The sequence below is a fragment of the Mesoplodon mirus genome, assembly GCF_964341445.2.
Source record: "Mesoplodon mirus genome assembly, chromosome: 12".
In the NCBI taxonomy this organism is placed as follows: Eukaryota; Metazoa; Chordata; class Mammalia; order Artiodactyla; family Ziphiidae; genus Mesoplodon; species Mesoplodon mirus.
This window is the reverse complement of record NC_138988.1, coordinates 57,442,225-57,464,362: the sequence shown is the minus strand read 5'-3', so window position 1 is coordinate 57,464,362 and position 22,138 is coordinate 57,442,225. Positions and strand designations below refer to the sequence as shown.

Below are 22,138 nucleotides of genomic sequence, written 5' to 3'. Positions count from 1 at the left end.
TATCATTAATTATGGTAGAAATTTTATACATATAAAAATAAAAATAACATTTTAGAACTACTTACATATTTTTTTAACATCTTTATTGGAGTATAATTGCTTTACAATGGTGTGTTAGTTCCTGCTTTATAACAAAGTGAATCAGTTATACATATACATATGTTCCCATATCTCTTCCCTCTTGCGTCTCCCTCCCTCCCACCCTCCCTACCCCACCCCTCTAGGTGGTCACAAAGCACCGAGCTGATCTCCCTGTGCTATGCGGCTGCTTCCCACTAGCTATCTATTTTACATTTGGTAGTGTATATATGTCCATGCCACTCTCTCACTTTGTCACAGCTTACCCTTCCCCCTCCCCATATCCTCAAGTCCATTCTCTAGTAGGTCAGTGTCTTTATTCCCATCTTACCCCTAGGTTCTTCATGACCTTTTTTTTTTCTTAGATTCCATATATATGTGTTAACATATGGTATTTGTTTTTCTCTTTCTGACTTACTTCACTCTGTATGACAGACTCTAGGTCCATCCACCTCACTACAAATATCTCAATTTCATTTTAAAAAACCCAATCCGAACATGGGTAGAAGACCTAAATAGACATTTCTCCAAAGAAGATATACAGATGGCCAACAAACACATGAAAGAATGCTCAACATCATTAATCATTAGAGAAATGCAAATCAAAACTACAATGAGATATCATCTCACACTGGTCAGAATGGCCATCATCAAAAAATCTAGAAACAATAAATGCTGAAGAGGGTGTGAAGAAAAGAGAACCCTCTTGCACTGTTGGTGGGAATGTAAAGTGATACAGCCACTGCAGAGAACAGTATGGAGGTTCCTTAAAAAACTACAAATAGAACTACCATATGACCCAGCAATCCCACTACTGGGCATATATCCTGAGAAAACCATAATTCAAAAAGAGTCATGTACCAAAATGTTCATTGCAGCTCTATGTACAATAGCCAGGACATGGAAGCAACCTAAGTGTCCATCACCGGATGAATGGATAAAGAAGATGTGGTACATATATACAATGGAATATTACTCAGCTATAAAAAAAAACGAAATTGAGATATTTGTAGTGAGGTGGATGGACCTAGAGTCTGTCATACAGAGTGAAGTTAAGTCAGAAAGAGAAAAAGAAATACCGTATGCTAACACATATATATGGAATCTAAGAAAAAAGAAAAAAGGTCATGAAGAACCTAGGTGTAAGACAGGAATAAAGACACAGACCTACTAGAGAATGGACTTGAGGATATGGGGAGGGGGAAGGGTAAGCTGTGACAAAGCGAGAGAGTGGCATGGACATATATATACTACCAAACGTAAAATAGATAGCTAGTGGGAAGCAGCCGCATAGCACAGGGAGATCAGCTCGGTGCTCTGTGGCCACCTAGAGAGGTGAGATAGGGAGGGTGGGGGGGAGGGAAACGCAAGAGGGAAGAGATATGGGAACATATGTATATGTATAACTGATTCACTTTGTTATAAAGCAGAAACTAACACACCATTGTAAAGCAATTATACTCCAATAAAGATGTTAAAAAAAAATGTTCATTGCATCTCTATTTACAATAGCCAGGACATGGAAGCAACCTAAGTGTCCATCATCAGATGAATGGATAAAGAAGATGTGGTACATATATACAATGGAATATTACTCAGCCATAAAAAGACACATATTTTTTCAACAAATATATTTTTTCATTCCTGTTAGGTAAGATCCTTGGGTTAGGCTCTGAAGGGGACACAAATATGTATATGACAGAGGCTGACTTCACTGAGCTGCAAGCAAGCATAAGGCAGATATACAAATCACTGGAATTTAAGACAGAATTTGGTAAGTGTTATAAGAAAGTTATACATGAGGTGCTGTGATGCTGCAGAGGAGGGATATAATAGCCCGCTGAGAGGACTAAGGAAAACTTTGTAAGGGTGGTAGCCTCTGAATGGGCTTAGAAGGATGGATAGATGTGCTGAGAAGACATGGGGGGAGAGGGGGAAATAAAGGGGATTCCAAGCAAAGAGAGCAAAGAGGCTCAAAAGTGCATAGAAGTTGCATAGAAAGAACATCAAGATGTTCTATTACTGTGAAAAGCACCTCCCTAACACCATGAGGGGAATCTTTGGGAATAATGTTAGAAAAATAGGGTGAGATAAACTGGACATGTCCATTCAGACTGGGACATGAGCCTGAATTTGAACTTTGCCATTCGGGCCTGATGAAAAGGTGCGAACAAGGGCCGATCAGAATCAGCCGTGAGCACATCGTCCCTCTAGTCTTAGAATGAACTGGAGAGGCAGGGGCGTGAAGGGAAGCCCTGTGGGTTGGCAGGGGCAGCGAGAAGGGAATGGACAGGTGGGGTGTCTTGGCAGTGGTGTGACCAACTGGGCATGAAAGGGCCAAGGGCAGGAAGGGAGTGCAGGATGCATCTCCGTCTGCGAGCCAGGGTGACTGGGGGCAAGGACACAATGAACCCAGGAAGGGGAGAATAGGCTGGGTAGACAAGGAGACTGAGTCTGGACGTGCTGAGTTACTGGTGGTGTACCTAAGTGACAAAAGAACAACAGGCCAGGGAAAAATGAGGCCAGGGCAGAAGACTGAAATCTGGCATTGCTGACATAAAAGAAATTCAAATTTGAAGCTTGGGAAGGAGAAGACACCAGGGAGAGAATAATGGTTAAATGATTGGTCATGGTCATCTTTAAATGTTTACCTTGACAAAAATATATCTATCCAACAATCAATGTTAACAATATGGAACTAACCCCATGTTTCCCAAACTCTCTCCTGAGAATAATCATTTTATTCTGTGCAGTGGGTGGTACTAGGTATTCTTAAAAAAAAAAAAATTCATGATCAAATGGTAGGTTAAACAGAATGTTAACAAATTATCTTATCGTAGATTAAAACTCCTCAGTAAAATTAAAAACTCCTCAGAGCTTTAATATGCTGCCGTGCACTGTAAGTCTCTAGTGGGAGAACCCGTGTGCAGCTTTCCTACATATCACCGGGCAGAGCACACTTCTTTTCACAGAATACTGACCAAGTCCTGTGGAGCACCGTGAGAGAAGCACGGCTATAAAGTACAATAAGGGGAAAACGCACTCAAGCAGTTACCCTCCATTTGTTAAACAAACACTTTTCCCGAGGCCCGAGGCCTGAGGCCCCGACAGAGACTGGAGCATGGCGGGGACATGCCTGCTCTAACCTGCCAGCGTCTATGGGAGAGAAGACCACGAGGCACGCACACCCCTGGGCTCAGCAGTCCTGGTTACTGATCTGAAAAGCAAACAGGACTGCGTGCCCTTCCCCACCTCAGCCCTCCTCCCCAGCACGGGCTGGAGGCTCATGGGACTGGGCTCTGGACTTCTGAAACTAATGGCCTGGAGAAAATCCGCATCAATCTGAAGTTCAGTTCAATGAGCCACATGTGAACAAACGTCCTTGCTCTACCCATTCCCAGAAATTTTCTCTTTTTTAAAAAATGATACAATAACATAATACTGATAAAAACGATATAGAACAATGGAGCACCCTGCAACACCAATCTGGCTGTTGTCAGTCCAGCACGATGTCATTGTGGCCCAGAGCATTGGGGCCCTTAGACACGCTCCCCTGGGCCTCTCGGCCAGCAGAGCAGTGAGCTCTGAGTGCTGTGCCCTGACCCACCACCCATGCCTCTGCCATCAGGGTTCCACACCTCTCATCCCTCCGTCTCAGTTGAAGGCCCCCCTATGCCCTGGCCTTTACATATCTTTCCAGGTGTATTAGTAACTACTCTTCTAAAAGGCTCGTAGGGGGTGAGGAGAAGTTTGCTGCCTTGGAGTCTGGAGGAAAGGTGGTGCCATTAACAGAATCAGGAGCTGACTCTGCAGGTTGGAGGAGAGGGAGGACGAAGAGGACCCTGTGCAGTTACTGAGGGTCCTGTGCAAATCAGGCTCTCTAACCCTTTGACAGCTGTATTCCTTTACACACTTAGAAATTACTGAGAATCCCAAAGAGCTTCTGTTTATGTGGGTTCTATCTATTTATATATACCATATTAGACATTAAAAGTGAGGAATTTTTGAAACACAAGAGTACACAAGCATATGTTCCGTCATTACACATCCTGTAGCCTTTACAAAACTCCACTGCACAGCTGTAAGAGAGTGAGAGTGGAAAGGCAAATAACACTGTAGCATCACTTTTAAGATACTTTTGACCTTGTGGGACCCCTGGAAGAGTTTCAGAGACCGATGACGGTCACCAGATCACACTTGAGAACCACTGTGCTACTGTGTCATCAGGATCGCTGCCCAACATATACCTGGAAATTTGGGACTTAAATGAATGGAAAAGTCTAAGGCTGGAGATATGTGCTTGTGAGCAAAGAACAACAACAACAAAATGATAGTTGAAGCCAAGAGCTTGGAAAATAGGGGAGGAGATGACGAAGAAAATAACTTTGGGGAAGGTTAACATGTAGGAAGGCAGAATTTTAAAAAGGAACAAGTAGGGCTTCCCTGGTGGCGCAGTGGTTGAGAGTCCGCCTGCCGATGCAGGAGACACGGGTTCGTGCCCCGGTCCGGGAAGATTCCACACGCCGCGGAGCGGCTGGGCCCGTGAGCCATGGCCGCTGAGCCTGTGCGTCCGGAGCCTGTGCTCCGCAACGGGAGAGGCCACAACAGTGAGAGGCCCACGTAAAGCAAAAATAAAAATTAAAAAAATAATAATAAAATAAAAAAAATAAAAAGGAGCAAGTAAATAATACAGAAGAAAGAAAAAGAAAAAATGATGAGTAAGAGCTAGAGGTTCTCAGGATCAGTGAAGGCAAACAGAAAATGTGGCAAAGGGTATGGGTTGCTAAAGAGAGGCTGGGGGTGCAAGGGCAGGGGGGAGAAGGCCACGCAGCTCTACTCTCCTTTTATTGTTGTAGCTGATGTAAATGTAGCTTAGGGGCTTTTAAGAGTTTTTCTTAGGACTTCTCTGGTGGCGCAGTGGTTAAGAATCCGCCTGCCAATGCAGGGGACACGGGTTCAAGCCCTGGTCCGGGAAGATCTCACATGCCGTGGAGCAACTAAGCCCGTGCGTCACAACTACTGAGCCTGCACTCTAGAGCCCGCAAGCCACAACTACTGAGCCCACGTGCCACAACTACGGAAGCCTGTGTGCCTAGAGCCTGTGTTCCGCAACAAGAGAAGCCACTGCAATGAGAAGCCTGAGCACGGCAACGATGAGTAGCCCCCGGTCACCACAATTAGAGAAAAGCCCGTGCGCAGCAACGAAGACTGAATGCAGCCAAAAATAAATAAATAAATAAATAAATTTAACCAAAAAAAGGATTTTCCCTTTATCCTTGATAAGCAATGTGTTATGCCAGCCTTAGTGTAAGGAGTCCAGGTGGACTTTTACCTTTATCCTGCTTGGAACTCCAACTACACTTGAAATCTCCAAACATATATCACCCTTTAATTATGAAAACTAAGCAATTTATATTTAAAAATGGCTTCTCTTTCATCTCTTCCACTCTTTTCTTGCTGGAACCTCCATTAAGCATATACTGGAGCCTCTGGGTCAAGAAATGACGACTGGATCATGGCCCACCATGATCTTCCTAAATGACTTCCAGAGAGAACCTTGTACATAATATTCAATGAAAAGTTCTACAACATATCAGTTGTAAAAGAAACGGAGTGAGTTCAAGACCTATAGTGTGACCTTTCAATGAATGCAGTGATGAAGGTGAGATGAAGGCTTGAGGGGATAGCAGGTCAAGAAGAGGGCATTTTATGATAAGAGAAAACAGAAAGGGAGCCACTGACACTGTAACAAAGAAAACAGATGGAAGGCTGAACCTTGGCAAGGAGGAGGGTTTTCTTCAGAAATAAGAAGGGACGCAAAGGTGCATGATAATCTGAATATTTCAAGCGACAAAGAAAATACGAACACTCCTACTGGGATGGCTTCAGTTTTGCCTGTAAAACAGGTAATGATGTAATCTGATAAGAATGACAGGGGTAGGAGGGGTCTGGGTATGAGAAGTGGAGATGGTCTGGAACAGCCACTATGGATCCTGCAGTACTGATTCACCAAGAGAGGAAGGGAAGGCCTCGTGAGGGCAGAGGCGTGCTGACATTTGTTGGCACAGGTTGTAGTAAACCCCAGCATTGTTACGTGACTTCGGCCAAAAATTCTTGGCAACTTACGATGTTAAACAACTGCTCCTCTTTGTGGACAGAGTGCCAGGAGGAGAGATTCAGGGAGCAACCCCTTCTATGGAAAGACTGGAAATCAATGGGAGGTTTGGCTTCATACGTGTTTTGGTCATAAAATCCCATAAGCAAAGAGGTCATGGGATTCTTTCCTTTAGAGGGCAATCCAGTCAACATTGTTCCAGCCCATCAAGAACTAGATTAAGAAAGGCAATACTTTAGATGAAGATTAGCAGAGTATGACACAAGGGCCATCAATTCTCTGAGCAAACATGTCAAAGGCAAATATTTTGCTAACTTCTATAAGTCAAAAAACTAGACCTTCTCCTAAAAATCCACCTTCTTCCATGAATAGTTATATTAATATTATATACACAGTGTTCTTACCCAAGCTGAGGCCTGTGGGGTGTACAGGGGCTATTAATAATGACTTGCGGACAAGGAGCTCATGGGGGTGACCCAGGCAAAGTGGAGCACATGGCCCACCCTCACCATGCATGACCCACACAGCTTTTCTCACAGGAGAAAAGGAAAATTCCCAGAAAACTGTGAGCAACCAGGACAGAAAGCCATTTGAAGTATGCAATATATTCAAATGACTGTGGCTGGCTAAATTAGAACAGCACGAAGACAGCTTAGAATACGGAATGAGGAAGGGAGTGACTCTTCTAAAGAAAAGATTGAAGCCATCACGAATCCCAGGAGACTCAAATCAGAGCAGGCTCTGTAGCTGGCTAGTACCAGAACACTTTTTTTTTTAAATGCCAAGTTTGGAAAAGATGGTTATTGGGGTAATGAAATTATTATTATTATTCTGACTCAAATAATAATTCATCAATAAAACTGAATCCAAAATAAAAGAGCTTCAGAGTGGTCTGAGCATCCCAGTAGCTTATCAGGACAGGGCATAAAAGGAGATACTTCTTAGGAAAAAAAATAATCTGTGCAAATGACTGAAGCATGTATGAATAATAAGGATAGTAAGAATGCTCTTTAGATATTTAACACTGGCAAGAAGAAACAGTAATGGTTCATAAGCAATTTGGAGGCTTCTCCAAATTGATTGGGCAGTGGTTCTGCCTGTGTTCTCAAACTGTGGTCCCCTGACCAGCAGCATCAGCATCACCTGGGAAAAGTTGTTAGAAATGCAGATTTCCAGGCCCTCCCCAAACTTACTGAATCAGAAACTGTGGGGGCGAGTGCCAGCAATCTTTAAGTCTTCCAAGTGTTCCTGATGTGCAGAAAGTTTAGGAACTTCTGCTTTATAAAAGCAGCTATCTTAGCAGCTGAGACTAGATGGAACAACTTTCACGATCCAGGTGAAGTGTTAGGTAAGCCTTTCTTTAGAGCCTCACTGCTAAAGCACTAAGTTCTTGCTAATCAAAATGTGGGCCATGAACCAGTGGCCTCAGCAGAATCGTGGATCTCAGGGTACAACGACAGAATCCACATCCGCATTTACAAGATCCCCAGGTGATTCCTCTGCACTTTAAAGTTTGAGAGGCACTAAACTAGGGCCGCACATTTAACTAACTAGTGAGAGGAGGGGAGACTCCTGCCTGCAGGCACCTCCTCTGAGACAAGTGGGAGGCCCCTTGCTCACCTCTAACTCAGGGTCTGAGGCTGGACTCTGGGACAAGCATGACTCTGGAGCAGCTACCAAAGCTGCAGCCCCTGCCTTTCCCACTCACTGCCCCTGGAGCCCCCTGAGGAAGCCCCCACTTGTCGCTGCTGACTTTGACCTAGTGAGCTGCTTGGCATAAACATGCTCGAATGTGTGGCCAAGTGTACACATCTCCAAACTGACTATAGTTTAAAATGCCAGGAGGTAATGCAAGCATAGACCCGAAGTTCAATCCACTTCATCCCATAGGTAATAGAGTAGAAATATACAGGTGTTTTTGTCCCCATTAAATCACTTCTCTCCTATCATTTTAAATAGCAGGTGAGATACTTCCCAAATTTGGAAACTACTGAGTTGTGAGAGAGGAAAAAAAAAAGTTACCATGCTAGCCCACCAGGGTTTTTTTTCATCTTCAAACAAGTAAAAAATATTTTTATTTTTTGCGACCAACCTGATAACATGGATCCCTCATTAGAAGTCTCAGACAAATTAATACTCTCAGAAAATGAAGACATGGGGCTTGATCAACCCACTCTCTGAAAGAAGAAGACAAAAGAGAACATGTTTGTTCATGTTTAAAGGCCAACATGACAGTTCATGAACAATGCAAGAAGAATAAAAAACATCTTTAAGAAGAGCATTAGTTTACCTCAAACAGTCTGCAGTGGGGACTGTTATTTGATTCTTGAACACTTGACCCATTTTAATACAAAACACATAGAAACTGTCATTGTCACTACAAAGTAGAGGTCCCCAAAATTATTTGGTTCTCAGGGCCCTTACTGACTCACGGCAGTCCCTGACCAAAAGAAATAGCTAAAGGGTTCAACTTTAAAAGACTTGATACCCTGATAACTTAGTATCCATTTGAAAAAAATAATACACAGACACTAAAAGAAAAGTATTTTTATTTTATTCTGAATCACATTTACTTACTAATGGGGTGTGTGCACCTGTGGACACTAAACAACTTCTCCAGCCTTGGAATCAGATCTAACACCATTACCTCCATTCCCTCTTCCACCTGACTTTCCCAGGGCACTTGCTTTTTTATCACAGTAACCACTGAAAACCCAGCTACAGAAAAGTAAGCCATCATCTAAGGGAAGGCAGTACAATCTAATGTGGAAACTGTAACTACCTGAATAGTTTGCACTGTGTCTGACAGATGTTGTGTATCATTGCTGTTTTCCTTGAAATTTAAAAATATCCCACAACACCCCTGAGGGTTCTCTGCAGCCCCCAGGGCACTTCAGCGCTCCCTGTGGGAAACATCGTGATGAAATATTTTCTTACACCTTAGATCAGTCTTCCCGGAAGCAGACTCTTCCATGAAGACTGGTGTGTGTGTGAGTGATTGAGGACACGCTCTCGGGGAGTCCACCTAGAGTGGAGAGCAGGGGTGAGTGGGGAAGCCAGTGGGCAAGGGCCCTTCTGTGCCAGCCTCACCTCCAAGGACCCCCCACCCTCACGGAGGCAAGCACCCTGGCTTTCCTGCTCCCAAAATGGCTGTCACAGTGTGTGGGGGGTGGGGCTGCAACAGGGACGAGGGAGCAAGTTCTCAGGCACTGCTGCTCTCCGGGCCTGCGGGCAAAGTGGACTCAAAACACCAGAGCTGGGGTGCCAGGGCCCAGCCGCTCACATGGGTGCTGCCACCCAGTCCTCGACTGAAGCCCGAGTCACAGGGGCCACCAGCATGGCTGGGGCTCACTGCAGGCACGGCTCGCTCAGTGGGTTCCAGCTCGAGGGAGCAGAATGGTCGGCGTGGCACCCCAGTTGCTCTGGGGTGGGGTCATCGGCACACCCAGCACTCGTCCCAGCTGCTGTGCCTCCGCGAGCAGCTTCTACTTCACTGCTCAGCTGCTCTGTGCCAGTTAGAGTTCGTAGTAAAAAAAAATTCAAACTGGGGAAATTTTTCAGGCTGCTCCAGTGTTGCCACTCAGGCTGCAGAGTGTGACTGCGAAGGGCCTTTCGTGGCACTCTGTGAGTATGCTTCTGCCCATGAACCTGTAGGAACAGAGCCCAGGCTGAGGCCGGGATCCACGGCTTCCTGAGTCTCAGCTGACAGCACATCTGAAACTGAATTCATGCCCCGCCGCCCCCCACACACAAACACGCCTCACCCCTCCAGGCCTCCAGCTGATCAGACCGAAACCCTGGGTGTTTTCTCACCTCCTCTACTTCCCGCACATCTTTCATCCAATCCCTCAGCACATCCTGTCTGCTCTACCTTTAAAATATTTCCCCATTCCCACCACTTTGAGGTAGGAGATAGATGGGCCCCTGGGCTGAGCAGCTGGAGTTCGTCAAGCAGAATAAATTGGAGCTTTGTTTTCCCTGGAAACGCCAAGGACAGAGCTAGTGGCAGGAGCTGAGCTCTGAGGGGGAGTAAAGAGGTAAAACGACCACATCTATCACTACTGAAGTCAAGGAAACCTCCCTGACTGCACATGCGCAGGAAGGCTCCTTTGGGGTCAAAAAGGGGCGACATCATCCCATAACAGGTGCTGTCAAACCCCCGTTAGCCTCTGCACTGGAATCCATCTTGGCAAAAAGATGTGCACACATATCGGGCAGGGCAGTAGGGCAGGTCAGGTGTGGGGAAAGAAGCGAGATAACTGGCCAGAGGAGAAGGAAGACCCAGAAGAACCGCCCCATATAAATGATTTAGCCGCCTCTTTATTGCATTCCTCATTCAGGAGGATGCCCACACCCTTTCTCTCCAGGTGTGTACTCCTGTTTTGCTTCTGTCTAAATACACTGTTTCTCTGTGTGTTCTCCACATGTTGTGCTGTGTCTCTAATAATAAACTTTGTACCTGTTTTTGCCTCCTTGATTCATTCTTGCTTTCAAGCAGGGGCAAGAGCCAGGGGAACTTTGCTTCTAGCCTCCAGCCCCTGCTGGACTAGCAGCTAGGATTCCTGGTTTTCATTCAGGCTATGCAGCTCCAATTCCTAGGCAGGGAAATAAGATCCCGCTTCAAGACCACTCACCGCTGTCTCTCCAAGATCAACTTCTCACTCCCTCGTCTTCTATGACCCTGGTTCAAGCCACCATCATCTTTTGCTTGAACTATTGCAAAAGCCTCCCATCTGGCTTTCTTGCTTCCATCTTTGTCCCCAACTTCAATCTTCACACGTCTGCCAAGGAGACAAACACCCTCCCCTGCCCTCGTCCAACACTTCTCCTCTCACTCAGTCCTCATGGCCCCTGAGGCCCTACAGGACCCGGCCTCCCCACTGCCTCTCAGACCTCATTCCCCCTGCTCTCCACTGCCCCCACCCATGCTCTCTCAGACACACTGACCCTCTCATAACATGGCTGGGCTGGGCTGGAAACCTGTGCCTTTTGGTGCTTCCCATGAAGCAGCCTTCTGTGACTTTTTAACACTGGAACCTCCCATACAACTATATAGATGTCCTCCGACATGACATAAGGCCAGTCACACGCAGTTGTTATAACCAAAGTGTATGTCAAGGTGCAGAAGCCACCAACACAGCACAGCCTGGACTCCTGAGGTGAGGAAGGGGGTCTGAGCACTGCCGAGCACTGGACCTGCCTGCATCACCTGCGGAAGTTAGTCCCTGCCAGGTGACACGTCTTACATTGTCCTCCAAACTAGCCCAACAGTGGCACTGGGTGCAAATGTTAACAAAAACCTCAAACAAAATGTGTCTGCTATTTCATACATAGCCAAGAAAAACAGAGAAAGATAATGGAAGCTACTTTGGACTAGAAGCCACATAATTTCTCCCACCCTCTCCCACCTCCACAGCTGAGCTGGTTAGCAAAGTTAGGATACTTTAAAGATCTGTCCCTCAGTCAAGTGAAGCATTTACTTGAGCTGCAGTCCCAAGCCAACCACTGCTTGGCTTGTCCGATATTGATCCTTGACATTTGGTGGGAAATACAACTTTGACTCTTCCACAATCCTGAGAAATTCAAATTCAACTCTGGCCCAAACCTGCCCATCTCAGACCTGAGTGCACAAGACACACCCTCCTAGAAGGCAAGCCAAACATCTGTGGTTCCTGCCACTGGAGGTGTCACCCCCAGCCAAGCCCCCTTACACTCCGCCCCAGGCCACTCACTGTTCCTTCCATCTACTAACTTAGCTCATGGGAAGGAAGTTGGAAATATGCTTTTCCCGTAGCCTTATATTCCCAAGGATGTTTGACTGCTTCTTATAAATTAGAGCCCCCAGCAGAGACCTGGCTCTGCAGATGGAGGTTGAGCAAGATGTCCCAAGAACATCACTGGCTGGGAGTCACTCCTCCTGCCATCACCAAGGCTCCTGGCAAGAGCTGCCTGCCACAGCCACCAGCAACATCACAGCCCTCCTATAGCCAGGGCACCATGACAGTGACACCTCTGCTATGGAGACAAAGCTCAGTTTCTTCTGAAAATAAAGGCAGGACTCAACCCATCTAAGGCCTGCAGCCAGGCAGAATTATCCAAGGCCACAGTGGGAAGCTGCACTGTATTTCATCCTAAGTTCCTTGTACTGGGAAAAATAATGCAAATTTGAAGTACATTTTGAATTTAAAACAATCACCTCTGGGAACACTTGTAAGGATGTGGTTATTCTGAGGCTCCTATTAGAGAGAGAATACCTTTAATCTCATAAGTAGAGGGATGGCGCATGACTAGTTTCCCTTCCAGGTGCTGGGGTCAGCTAAAGATAGCATGTAGCCTGCAGTACAATGCAGACACTACATCCCAAAGATCTAAACAGGAATAATGATCCAGTTGCAAAAGCTGCTGGTAACCTCCCGAGGTTTAATGCTGGCTGCTCTTCATTATTTAAGAGGAAAAGCCATGGGACATATTGAGAGATGACTCACACTACAAATACGTGTGTACTTGAAATTTTTCCTGTTAAGAATATACAATTTCATGAGGAAAGTCCAAGGCCTTTCGAATGTTTTTTCACATTAAATATGAAAAGGTTTTTTGTTCTGTTTCTTCTCACCTCTAAAAAAAAAAAAAAAAAGAAAAGAAAAGAAAAAGAATTCCGGAACGGTTTTTGTTTTGTTTTTACCATAAAAGGAGTGTAAACAAATGAAGAGTTCCAGAAAAGTCTCAAAGTTCTGTTCCAAGCAAATGGCATTTTTTTTTGTTCTACGATTTAGGAACTGTGGCCCAAAGCTATTAATATTTCTATGTGATTCTGGCCTGTTGTAAATGTAAATAGAGTTCCTGGTGTCTGGGTCCTGCAGGGCTTCCCCTCTGAGCACTGACCTCTGAGGAGCAGTTGTTCCCTCCATGGCTTCCAGCCCTCAACCTCCCCCCTCACCCAAGGACCTGGCTCACTGGCTGGAGCTCTGCTGTTCATGGGGAATGGCATGTTCTGTAAGGTGATATAGAGCTCTGTTTGCCAAGAGTCGGGGGGACTAGGAAACACACTGAGTCTAGTGTAAGCAGAGGATTACAGAGAATAATAATGACAGACTCTAAAGATGGCTGCCTTTGTTTGACTGAGGAGGAGCCAGGTGACGGGTCCAAGAGCGCGCATAGGTAGCAGAGCTGGGCCCTGACTCCCAGGCCAGGGCTCCCGCATCCCCCACCTCCACCTGGCACAGAAAGGGGCTCTTAGACACGTCTACTGCGGGGGCAGGCATGTTCTGCACAGTGGTGAGGGGTCTCCTGAGGTAGCTCTGAGTGTTTCCCTGGAGGCTGTGTTCCAATAGAGCAGCTGCACAGCAGCAGATTCATGACCAGGCAAATATTTATCCCCTCTTGTGACTGAACTTTTGCCACTGCTTTCACAGGACTATTACCACATGGCAGTATGACCAGGCCCCATGGCCTTTGTCCACGACCACTTGCCACATCGCTTTCGGCATCAGATGCCATATTCTGCTATCAGTATAAAAAAAGAGAAGGAAAAATGGTACCACCAAAGACATAGCATTTGAAAAGAGAAAGGGTAGTTGGGGTTTCACCATCCCATGCAGTTGAAGAAACCAGTATGTGATGTGAGAGTCACAAAGCTGCAGGACTGAGCACTGAGAGTCACACGGTCTGGGGTTAACTCCATCCAGGGGCTGATGCAAATGCCAGAGGTCACAACCTCAGCTGGCTCTCACCCAGAAAAAGCAGCATCTTCAGAGGAGGTGTTATTTAGATTGCCCTTTTCATTAACGCACAAAACAACCACCACCAAAAAACTACCACCTTTCACTAAAAATTTAAAAGTGGAGAAATTCAAACCTGTTTCAGTATATATATTACCTCAAATTCATACGACAGAGCCCTATTTTTTTGGATAGTTGTAAAAGCAAAATTCACATCAAAATAGACATATAAAACTTAAAAGGAATAAGAAAACGTGAAGAAATGAATTATAAATGAGTATTTAAGGAATCTTTGCTGACTTGTTCCACTATTCTTTTTTTTTTTTTTTTTTGCGGTACGTGGGCCTCTCCCGTTGCGGAGCACAGGCTCCGGATGCGCAGGCTCAGTGGCCATGGCTCACGGGCCCAGCCGCTCCGCGGCATGTGGGATGTTCCTGGACTGGGGCACGAACTCGTGTCCCCTGCGTCGGCAGGCGGACTCTCAACCACTGTGCCACCAGGGAAGCCCTGTTCCACTATTCTTAATGGGTAGTGTCATCCATTAAACCTGGCCCAGAAAAGACACCCAGTCAGAGGTCCATCCAATTCGTCATGTTGGTCCCAAAAGTCAGACAGATATTGAGTAGAAAGGAATGTTCTAGCTGTTTCTTCTCCATGGCTGGTGAAAGTTTCAGAGATTGAATGCTTTCAGATATTTGCTGATCACCTACTGGGAGCCAGGCACTGTTACACGCCCAGGACTATAGCCTGGACAAAACCATGACCTTGTGTTCACAGAGGTTACCATTTAGAGAAAGAAGACCAATAACACACACAAACAAACAAAACTGCACATCAGGTGGTGACCAGAGAAAAACAACCCTAAAGTTAAGGGTTCAGGGAGTCCTGAGAATGCTATTTTAGGAGAGTCAGAGAAGGGTTTTCTGATACGGTTAGCATCTGAGTGAACTGAGGAGTGAGTCAAGGTCAGAACAGCAAAAGAGTTAAGTATCTAGTTCCTGAGCAGGAGTGCACTGGTTTGTGCAAGGAAGCCCTTGGGGGCTGGAAAAAACTGAGCAAAGACAGCATAATAGGAGCTGAAGTTACAGAGGTGGTAGGAGCCAGTTCTGTAGGTCTTTTGTAGAATAGGAATAGGGATTTTGGACTTTCTATTCTGGAAAGTCATGGGAAGGCTTTAAGCAGAGGACTGACATTATGTGACAGAAATTCTGAAAAGACCCTTTTGGATGTGATGTTAGGAACACCATACCATAAGGGAGTCAAGGGTCAAAGCCAAGAGCCCAGTTAGCCCACTGCAACGGTCCAAGCAAGAGACAGTGGCAGTTAGGACTAGGTTAATAGCTGGGAAAGACTAAAGTTGAGAGGAAGGCAAGTTGAGTAAGAGAAATCAAAAGTCCCGTTTTTGGCATGTTAGTTTTGAGATGTCCAAACAAGTCCACCAATCAATACGTGAAAGAAAAGACTAATTTATAGCAGGAGAGAGCTGTACTTTAGTCTCTCAAAGCAAAGCTGATAGAGGAGTTCAGGAACGGGTGGACTTTCATAAGTGGGGTTTTTTGGGGACTGATTGATTTTAGCCATGGAAAGGGGATTCCTGGAATGTGTTCCAGCTTACTCCCTGGCTCTCAGAAGCTCACGTACTGATGGGAAGTTGTCACTTACTGATTTGATCAGGTTTAAAACAGGTTCTGGTGCTTACATGTGGCCAACAAGCAGTCCTTTCCTGGGAAGGTGGGAACATTTTAATTTCACGCTTGTTAGACATCCAAGTGAATGAGTTTCACAAGAAGCAGTAGTAAATAGTAGAAAAGAGAGAACATAATTACTCAAGTGACACTTTTCTTTTCTTTTTTTTTTTTTGCAGTACACGGGCCTCTCACTGTTGTGGCCTCTCCCATTGCGGAGCACAGGCTCCAGACGCACAGGCTCAGCGGCCATGGCTCACGGGCCCAGCCGCTTCGCAGCATGTGGGATCTTCCCGGACCGGGGCATGGACCCATGTCCCCTGCATCAGCAGGCGGACTCTCAACCACTGCGCCACTTGGGAAGCCCAAGTGACACTTTCTGTGGGGTAAACCTGAAAACCAATTTTAAACATATTGGGTTGGCCAAAAGGTTTGTTCAGGTTTTTTTCCCTAAGATGGCTCTAGTAGCACTTAGTTGTCTTTAACTTAATTCGAAACAATTTTGTTAGATTGTATGTGACAGCTGTCATACCAGCATGCATTTAAAAAAAGACATCAAAATTGGCTAATTTTTGTGTAGCCATTTTAATATTGAAGATGGAAGAAAAAAAGCAACATTTTCAGCATATTATGCTTTATTATTTCAAGAAAGGTAAAAACACAACTGAAACGCAAAAGAAGATTTGTGCAGTGTATGCAGAAGGTGCTGTGACTGATCGGACGTGTCAAAAATGGTTTGCAAAGTTTTGTGCTGGCGATTTGTCATTGGACGATGCTCCACAGCTGAGTAGACCAGTTGAAGTTGATAGCAATCAAATCGAGATATTAACTGAGAACAATCAACATTTTACCACATGGGAGATACTCAAAATATCCAAATTAAGCGTTGAAAATCATTTGCACCAGCTTGGTTATGTTCATCACTTTGATGTTTGGGTTCCCCATAAGTTAAGCGAAAAAAACCTTCTTGACTGTATTTCCACATGCAATTCCCTACTTCGAAGTAATGAAAACATTCCGTTTTTTAAACAAATTGGGACGGGTGATGAAAAATGGATACTGTACAATAATGTGGAATGGAAGAGAACATGGGGCAAGCAAAATGAACCACCACCAACCACACCAAAGCCTGGTCTTCATTCAAAGAAGGTGATGTTGTGTGTATGGTGGGATTGGAAGGGAGTCCTCTATTATGAGCTCCTTCTAGAAAACCAAACAATTAATTCCAACAAGTACTGCTCCCAATTAGGCCAACTGAAAGCAGCACTCAATGAAAAGCATCCAGAATTAGTCGACAGAAAATACACAATTTTCCATCAGAATAACGCAAGGCCACATATTTCTTTGATGACCTGGCAAAAACTGTTACAGCTTGGCTGGGAAGTTCTGATTCAACCGCCATATTCACAGGACATTGCACCTACAGATTTCCATTTATTTCAGTCTTTACAAAATTCTGTTAATGGAAAAAAATTTCAATTCCCTGTAAGACTGTAAAAGGCACTTGGAAGAGTTCTTTGTTCAAAAAGATAAAAAGTTTTGGGAAGATGGAATTATGAAGTTGTCTGAAAACTGGCAGAAGGTAGTGGAACAAAAGGATGAATACATTGTTCAATAAAGTTCTTGTTGAAAATGAAAAATGTGTCTTTTATTTTTTCTTAAAAACCAAAGGCACTTTTTGGCAAACCCAATACTTTGGCTAATAAAGAACCAGAGAATCAGCAAGGTGGAGGAGAACACAGTACCAGTCAAGGTTGTGCCTCAGCCCCTCAGTTACTGGATCTCTCAAATGAGGTGGAATGGATTTTGTCTTCAGGGTCCATTCCAGCTCTAACTGGATGACACTTTTGTGTGTGCATATATACATATAGTGTGTGTGTATACACAATTTAAGTTTGGGATAAACTCTAAATAACATTTTAGGAGAAATTAACATGTAAGAGCTAGATATTTCCTCCAAGTTAGGAATCAGCTTGAGGCCTACAAGCTTATTTTCTTCCTTTCTATATTTAATGTTGTGAAACTTAGAACAAAAGGGAGACAAAAAGACAACATTCTAAAGGATGCTACACTGCATAAAAGCACATACAGTTGAGGAGATTTGTTCAAGATGGCAGAGTAGAAGGACGTGCCTCCCTCTTGCAAGAGCACCAGAATCACAAGTAACTGCTGAACAATCATCAAAAGGAAGACACTGGAACTCACCAAAAAAGATACCCCACATCCAAAGACAAAGGGGAAGCCTCAGTGAGGTGGTAGGAGGGGCACAATCACAATAAAATCATAGCCCATAACCGTTGGGTGGGTGACTCACAAACTGGAGAACAATTATACCACAGAAGCCTAGCCAGTGGAGTGAAGGTTCTGAGCTCCACGTCAGGCTTCCCAACCTCAGGGTCCGGAAATGGGAGGAGGAATTCCCAGAGAATCAGACTTTGAAGGCTGGCCGGATTTGACTGCAGGACTTCGGTAGGACTGGAGGAAACAGAAATTCCACTCTTGGAGGGCACACACAAAGTAGTGTGCACATCAGGACCCAGAGGGAAGGAGAAGTGACCCCATAGGAGACTGAACCAGACCTACCTGCTAGTTTTGGAGGGTCTCCTGCAGAGGTGGGGGGTGGCTGTGCCTCAACGTGGGGACAAGGACACTGGCAGCAGAAGTTCAGGGAAGCACTCCTTGGCATGAGCCCTCCCAGAGTCCACCATTAGCCCCACCAAAGACCCTGTAGCCTCTAGTGATGGGTTACCTCAGGCCAAACAACCAATAGGGAGGGAACTCAGCCCCACACATCAGCAGACAAGTGGATTAAAGTTTTACTGAGCTCTGCCCACCAGAGCAACACCCAGCTGTACCCACCACCAGTCCCTCCCATCAGGAAGCTTGCAAAAGCCTCTTAGATAGCCTCATCCACCAGAGGGCAGAGAGCAGAAGCAAGAAGAACTACAATCCTGCAGCCTGTGAAATGAAAACCACATTCACAGAAAGACAGACAAAATGAAAAGGCAGAGGACTATGTACCAGATGAAGTGAACAAGATGAAACCTCAGAAAAACAACTAAATGAAGTGGAGATAGACAACCTTCCAGAAAAAGAATTCAGAATAATGATACTGAAGATGATCCAGGACCTCGGAAAAAGAATGGAGGCAAAGATCAAGAAGATGCAAGAAATGCTTAACAAACACCTAGAAGAATTAAAGAACAAATACCTAGAAGAATTAAAGAACAAACAAACAGAGATGAACTGTACAATAACTGAAATGAAAAATACAGTAGAAGGAATCAATAGCAGAATAACTGAGGCAGAAGAACGAATAAGTGACCTGGAAGACAGAATGGTGGAATTCACTGCTGTGGAACAGGATAAAGTAAAAAGAATGAAAAGAAATGAAGACAGCCTAAGAGTCCTCTGGGACAACATTAAATGCAACAACATTTGCATTATAGGGGTCCCAGAGGAGAAGAGAGAGAGGAAGGACCTGAGAAAATATTTGAAGAAATTATAGTTGAAAACTTCCCTAACATGGGAAATAGCCACCCAAGTCCAGGAAGCGCAGAGAGTCCCAGGCAGGATAAACCCAAGGAGAATTGTGCCGAGACACAGACACAGAGTAATCAAATTTACAAAAATTAAAGACAAAGAAAAATGATTAAAAACAATAAGGGGGGCTTCCCTGGTGGCACAGTGGTTGAGAGTCCACCTGCTGATGCAGGGGACACGGGTTCATGCCCCGGTCCGGGAAGATCCCACATGCCGTGAAGTGGCTAGTCCCATGAGCCATGGCCACTGAGCCTGTGCGTCTGGAGCCTGTTCTCCGCAACGGGAGAGGCCACAACAGTGAGAGGCCCTTGTACCGCAAAAAAAAAAAAAAAAAAAAAAAAAAAAAAAGAATAAGGGAAAAACTACAACCAACCTACGAGGGAACTCCCATAAGCTTAACAGCTGATTTCTCAGCAGAAACTCTGCAAGCCAGAAATGAGTGGCACGATATATTACAATGATGAAAGGGAAGAACCTACAACCAAGATTACCCTACCCAGCAAGGATCTTACTCAGATTTGATGGAGAAATCAAAAGCTTTATAGACAAGCAAAAGCTAAGAGAATTGAGCACCACCAGACCATCTCTACAACAAATGCTAAGGGAACTTCTCTAAGTGGGAAACACAAGAGAAAAAAAGGACCTACAAAAACAAACCCAAGGGACTTCCCTGGTGACGCAGTGGTTAAGGATCTGCCTGCCAATGCAGGGGGCACAGGTTTGAGCCCTAGTCCGGGAATATCACACATGCCGTGGAGCAACTAAGCCCTTGCACCACAACTACTGAGTCTGCACTCCAGAGCCCACGAGCCACAAATACTAAAGCACATGCACATAGAGCCTGTGCTCCACAACAAGAGAAACCACCGCAATGAGAAGCCCACACACCGCAATGAAGAGGACCCCCGCTCGCTGCCACTAGAGAAAGCCTGTGCACAGCAGGGAAGACCCAATGCAACCAAAAATAAATAGATAAATGAATAAACCCAAAACAATTAAGAAAATGGTAATAGGAACATACATATTAATAATTACCTTAAATGTGAATGGATTAAATGCTCCAACCAAAAGACACAGGCTCGCTGAATGGATACAAAAACAAGACCCATATATATGTGTCTACAAGAGAACCACTTCAGACCTAGGCATGCATACAGACTGAAAGTGAAGGGATGGAAAAAGATATTCCATGCAAATGGAAATCAAAGGAAAGCTGGAGTAGCAATACTCATATCAGATAAAATAGACTTTAAAATAAAGAATGTTTCAAGAGACAAGGAAGGACACTACAAGTGATCAAGGGATCAATCCAAGAAGAAGATATAACAATTACAAATATATATGCACCCAACACAGGAGCATCTCGATATATAAAGCAAATGCTAACAGCTATAAAAGAGGAAATTGACAGTAACACAGTAATAGTGGGGGACTTTAACACCCCACTTACACCAATGGACAGATCATCCAGACAGAAAATTAAAAAGGAAACTCAAGCTTTAACTGTCACAATAGACCAGACAGATTTAATTGATATTCATAGGACATTCCATCCAAAAACAGCAGATTACACTTTCTTCTCAAGTGTGCACGAAAGATTCTCCATGATAGATCACAGCTTGGGTCACAAATCAAGCCTCAGTAAATTTAAGAAAATTGAAATCATATCAAGCATCTTTGCCGACTACAATACTATGAGATTAGAAATAAATTACAGGGAAAAAAACATAAAAAACACAAACACATGGAGGTTAAACAATATGTTACTAAATAACCAAGAGATCACTGAAGAAATCAGAGGAAATCAAAAAATACCTAGAGAGAAATTACAATGAAAACACGATGATCCAAAACCTATGGGATGCAGCAAAAGCAGTTTTAAGAGGGAAGTTTATAGCAATACACTCCTACCTCAAGAAACAAGAAAAATCTCAAATAAACAATCTAACCTTACACCTAAAGGAATTAGAGAAAAAAGAACAAACAGAACTCAAAGTTAGTAGAAGGAAAGAAATCATAAAGATCAGAGCAGAAATAAATGAAATAGAAACAAAGAAAACAATAGCAAAGATCAATAAAACTAAAGGCTGGTTCTTTGGGAAGATAAAATTGATAAACCTTTAGCCAGACTCATCAAGAAAAAGAGGGAGAGGACTCAAATCAATAAAATTAGAAATGAAAAAGAAGTTACAACAGACATCACAGAAATACAAAGCATCATAAGAGAGTACTACAAGCAACGCTATGCATATAAAATGGACAACCTGGAAGAAATGGACAAATTCTTAGCAAGGTATAAGCTTCCAAGACTGAACCAGGAAGAAATAGAAAATATGAACAGACCAATCACAAGTAATGAAATTGAAACCATGATTAAAAATCTTCCAACAAACAAAAGTCCTGGACCAGACGGCTTCATAGGTGAATTCTATCGAACATTTAGAGAAGAGTTAACACCCATCCTTCTCAAACTCTTCCCAAAAACTGCAGAGGAAGGAATACTCCCAAACTCATTCTACAAGGCCACCATCACACTGATACCAAAATCAGACAAAGAAACTACAAAAAAAGAAAATTACAAACCATATCACTGATGAATATAGATGCAAAAATCCTCAACAAAATACTAGCAAACAAAATCCAACAACACATTAAAATGATCATACACTTTTATCATGTGGGATTCATCCCAGGGATGCAAGGATTCTTCAGTATATACAAATCAATCAATGTGATACACCATATTAACAAACTGAACAAGAAAATTCATATGATCATCTCAATAGATGCAGAAAAAGCTTTTGACAAAATTCAACACCCATTTATGATAAAAGCTCTCTAGAAATTGTGCATAGAGGGAACCTACCTCAACATAATAAAGGCCATATACAACAAACCCACAGCAAACATCATTCTCAATGATGAAAAACTGAAAGCATTTCCTTGAAGATCAGGAACAAGACAAGAATGTCCACTCTCGCCACTATTATTCAACATAG

The 22,138-nt window shown here is 44.1% G+C and overlaps 1 protein-coding gene across 1 annotated transcript in view; it reads right to left on the bottom strand.

Annotated features, from left to right (window-relative positions):
• NEK10 (NIMA related kinase 10) overlaps positions 1–22,138 on the bottom strand; it is a 319,052-nt gene that overhangs the window by 258,113 nt on the left and 38,801 nt on the right. The window contains 1 exon segment of the mRNA XM_082637719.1: positions 8,286–8,370. Coding sequence (XP_082493845.1) covers positions 8,286–8,370 — 85 coding nt within the window.